Below are 4,425 nucleotides of genomic sequence, written 5' to 3' on the forward strand. Positions count from 1 at the left end.
TGTTGTTAGATACAAAAGTCCACCTTATCTATATGCCAATTTAAATGGCGGACTTATTCCTATAATTCACGCAGTCAATAGTTTTTTATTGGTAACGCCATTCCATAAAACAAGAGCCTTTGAGGGTAGCTTCCGGTATCGGGCATCTAAATGCTGGAACAATCTGCCTCCTCACTAGACAGCCAATCTCAAAATTCGTATTTACAAAAAGTATGAAAAATCTATTGATAGAAAACCAGCGTATGCTCTGATGCCGGATGTTCCCAACTCTTGTGTTCTAACTTATTTATATTTATGTATATTTACTTGTACCTTTGTATGTATACAAGTATCACACGTGTATTGTAAATGTGTAGTGTGGCATAAAGCAGAAGATACACGGAGCATGTACCATTTCCTTAGGTCTCAGCCGACGCTGAAACAGGAACGACTGAAAATCAGCGTCTGTCTCGCCCGAGATAGACATATTGCTAAGTCGTAACCTTTTCTTCTTTTGCGCCACTATACACATTTACTAATTTAAAATCACGCAGCCATTTGTTGTTTTAGTGTTAAGTATTAGAATTAAGTGCGTATAGTGGCTCATTTTAATGAATAAACGTTTTTCTGTCTTTCTTTCTTTCATCCATCACCCGCTGCAGCTGGAAAAAACAGGTGGACGGTTTGTTGACGATTTTAGAACTTTTTGCGTGAAAATACGTAACTCGGTGGATTTGGTCCAGGTTGATTTTTGAATTCGGTGTATTGGATATTGGAAAAACTAAATTTTATGGTTGTATATAATATTTTTTATACTATGTGTTGTAACGACTAAAGTATAATAACAATTTATAGGTTTTACAAATATTGTCGTTTACGAGTAATATCAAAAATATGCATATTTTCTCAATCCCGTGGTCTTGGATTCGATGGGTTTTATGCCACCGAATTCAGAGAAGCTTCCACAGACGTCGGAAAACCTGTCATCGAACCCATATTTTTTTTTGAAAAGCAAGAATTTTATACGTTTTTTCACATAAACGTTTAGTTGATACTGTTGATTTTCACAATTTTATATTACTCCTTGCTTCCCACTGAAAATGAATAAGGAATATCAAAACAGAAACCAAAAATTGGAAATCAAGAAGATCAAGGAACGTGCTAGAAAAGCAAAGATAAATAGCGATACGATTATATATGAAAGGTTTAAAGAAAAAGATAGAGGTATGCGAAGAAAAAGCGGAAGGAAAGATTTTAAAGCTGCATTACCTCGTCATGTACAAAAAATAATGAAAGATATTAATCGCGCAAGTTTCCGAAAATTAATTGCTTTTGTAGTTATAGATTAAGTTCTAAATTTTTAAGGAAATACTTTGTGTGATTGATAAACAGCCAAACTATAAACTAATTTTTTGCTATAAAACTATAAATTAATTTTAAATTTGTTGGCGTTACTCTGGCTGATTTATAAATAAATTTTAGTTTTTAAAGCCTGGTTTAATAGTTAGTCATATTAGTAAATATTAATGTAAATTATCGAATGTTTTTATTGCCTTTTTCACAATATTTTATACAAAAATTACACCTTTTGTCATTAAAAACTGAAAACAAAGATAATGGAGTTCTTTCACAAAAATACATGTATTTTTTTATAATACCAAGTGGCGGGCCGAACAAGTCGTGCGCCTGGTGATAAGTGACACGCCTGTTCATAACAGTTGCAGTGCCATTCAGAGCTTTAAATCATATTACATAAGTTGACAAGTCCCATATGTCTGTAATTTCAGCAGCAGCGTTGCCCTTCTAAACCAGAACGCAGTAATGCTCACTTTACTGCTTGGTGGCAAAAATAGGTAAAGTAGCAGTATGTCCCTGGACGAATTATTTCACTCGTAGCTACAAAAAATTATAATAAATATCATATTAGCAAACATATGATATTCAATAAAACCAATATCCGTTTTATTTAACAGATGCTACTCTACAAAGCTGACATACACGAAACTTACCCGTACGTACTCGAGCTGTATTATGCAGGGGAAAAATATTTAATACCAGGTCTGCAGAAAGCATGTACAGAGTATGTGAAAAAGTTTTTGACAGCAGATCGCGTAATTGACACTTATACTTTTGCTATGCAGGTGCATGCGGAGGAGATTATTGAAGCGTGTATTAAGGTACGGTATACATTTTAGGCTACGAAGAAATTTTGTAGAGAAATACCCTAGATATATAGACAGATAGATAATACACGTTATTGCTCACACACAAAAATAAAAACAGTACATAGACAACTTAGAATTAATGTGAGCAATGGCGGCCTTATCGCTGAAAGCGATCTCTTCCAGACAACCCTTGAGGCAGAGGAGAACTGAACAGATAAGGAGAGGTAGTGTGCCAGGGGTAAAAATTGAAATGCATGATTAAAACTTTCATTATATAATGAAATAATAAGTGACCATAATATTATACTGCCTCCGTGGCCGAACGGTTACCATGCTGGACTGCCACGCAGAGGTCCCAGGTTCGATTCCCGGGCCGGGAGAAATGTTTGTATGGCTTACATTTATTTCTCTCGTGAGTTTGGGTGTAATTTGTGGTTGTCTATGTGTGTGTCCATGGCACCCGCGACGCAGGGTTTCCCTATTGCGGGGCTATGTTGAGTGTGTACGTTATTTATTTATATACCTACATATATATTTAGTAAGATATATAGTTGTAGACTCCCGAACACATAATTCGTGCCACCACGCATTTTCAGTATTATGTGCTCGAAGCTTAAACAACGTTTGATTGATCTAAAACCATCACGCAAATTTGAAACTGTGTACTCAACGGCTTTTCCATAAGTCCTTGGTGGGAATTTGGATTTTCAAAACCGGAGGAAACATTTTCTTCGATGATAACACTATTTTTGTATCTAGCCCTTTACGAGAAAAATTCGAGGTGGTTCGGATTGTGTGTCCGGGAGTAGGTATATTATGTTTAAAGTTTTAATGTTTAAACGTAATCCACATAAGTGACATTTTCCACAAAAACTCTTTAAAGCTATGGTAAGAAAATCACTATCTTTCTACACGTGAAACTCAATAACGAAAAAGCTATAAACTTGATGAGAGTTTTATCAGCAGAAAGATGGTGAATTTCTTACAATTGGTACATAATTTGGAATTTTTTTGTGGAAAATGTCACTTATGTGGTTTTACCTTTAAGCAGACGATATACACTTTAACCTTACATTTTTTATTTAAAAAATCGACCTTACAAGTTTGTGGAAACACATCTATTTGCCAAGTTTTGTTGAATTCAGTAATAAATCAGATTCATCCCCTAATTTGTTATGTGCCAGGTGAAATAAGTTGAATAGTTTGAATTTCACATAGTGATAAGTATTGTTTTTTGCAATTATTAAAATAAAGATGGAACACTCAGAAAAAATTATTCGAATCAGCACCCCCAGGCAAACTAGTGGAGTGATTTAACAAAAAAATATTTTATTTTATTTATTTTGGCACACAAGATACAAATTACAAATACAAGTAAAACTATGACATTAACCAGAAACGACCATATTTGTAGCTCAATAACAACCACGCACAACATACAAATAACATTTTGCAAACTAATGAATGTGGCTAACTAAGTCAACTCACGTGCCTCTCTCCTTACAGTCCGGGCTTTTTATAATTTTTATAAATGTGTTGGTGCTCTGGTGGAATATATCAAGATCTTTACATAAAACATTATACTGCCTGCATAAACGTATGAGAGGGCTGTTATGTGATACATTATTTTTAGCAGAAGGCACCAAAAAAAAACAAATGTTGCCTACGATTAGACCTATTACTGACATTCAGCGAAACATGGCTTATAATTGCAGTATCTAATTTGGAATTTACTGTTTTGTGCAACATCAGGAGGTCAGTTACTTGCCGTCTCACGCAAAGCGAATCTAGTTTGAATTGGTTAAGCCTATCTGTATATGTTACAAATTTTTTTTTAATCCCCATTTTGAAGCAAGACTACGAACAAAGCGTTTCTGAATCGTCTCTATTCTGTTGATATGATTGTTATAAATAGGTACCCTAGTATACCTACTTCTCATAAGATCAATTGAATATCATAATAGTAAATTAAAACATCGTGACATTCGATAAACTTAAAAAATTACAATTATTATTGCGACACTTCTAGTCAGCGATGGTAGCGGTAAAGGTACCTACCTCTTTGAGTGAAGAAATAAATTTCTCACAAATGGCGTTACGGCAAAAAGTCGTTAAAAACCAAAATCAAAGATCTGCAATAAGCATATAGAAAAATTCGTAAAGTCTGCTGGTTAGTTCAGTGGCTTAGATGACATAGCGTCAGGCACGGACTGGTAGCTGTAAAGTCACCTAACTGGGTGACGAAATACTTTCATAGATTTCTCATAGATGGTGCTACGGT

At 34.6% G+C, this 4,425-nt stretch overlaps 1 protein-coding gene across 1 annotated transcript in view; it reads left to right on the forward strand.

Annotated features, from left to right (window-relative positions):
- The window catches only part of LOC113229170 (BTB/POZ domain-containing protein 2-like), an 18,798-nt gene that overhangs the window by 10,066 nt on the left and 4,307 nt on the right, over window positions 1-4,425 (forward strand). Inside the window, exon 4 of the mRNA XM_026462687.1 lies at window positions 1,953-2,156. Within this exon, the coding sequence (XP_026318472.1) occupies window positions 1,953-2,156 (204 nt within the window). The remainder of the gene's footprint in view (window positions 1-1,952; window positions 2,157-4,425) is intronic.

The sequence above is a fragment of the Hyposmocoma kahamanoa genome, unplaced genomic scaffold (assembly GCF_003589595.1).
Source record: "Hyposmocoma kahamanoa isolate Upper Pololo Valley unplaced genomic scaffold, ASM358959v1 289, whole genome shotgun sequence".
NCBI classification, from domain to species: Eukaryota; Metazoa; Arthropoda; class Insecta; order Lepidoptera; family Cosmopterigidae; genus Hyposmocoma; species Hyposmocoma kahamanoa.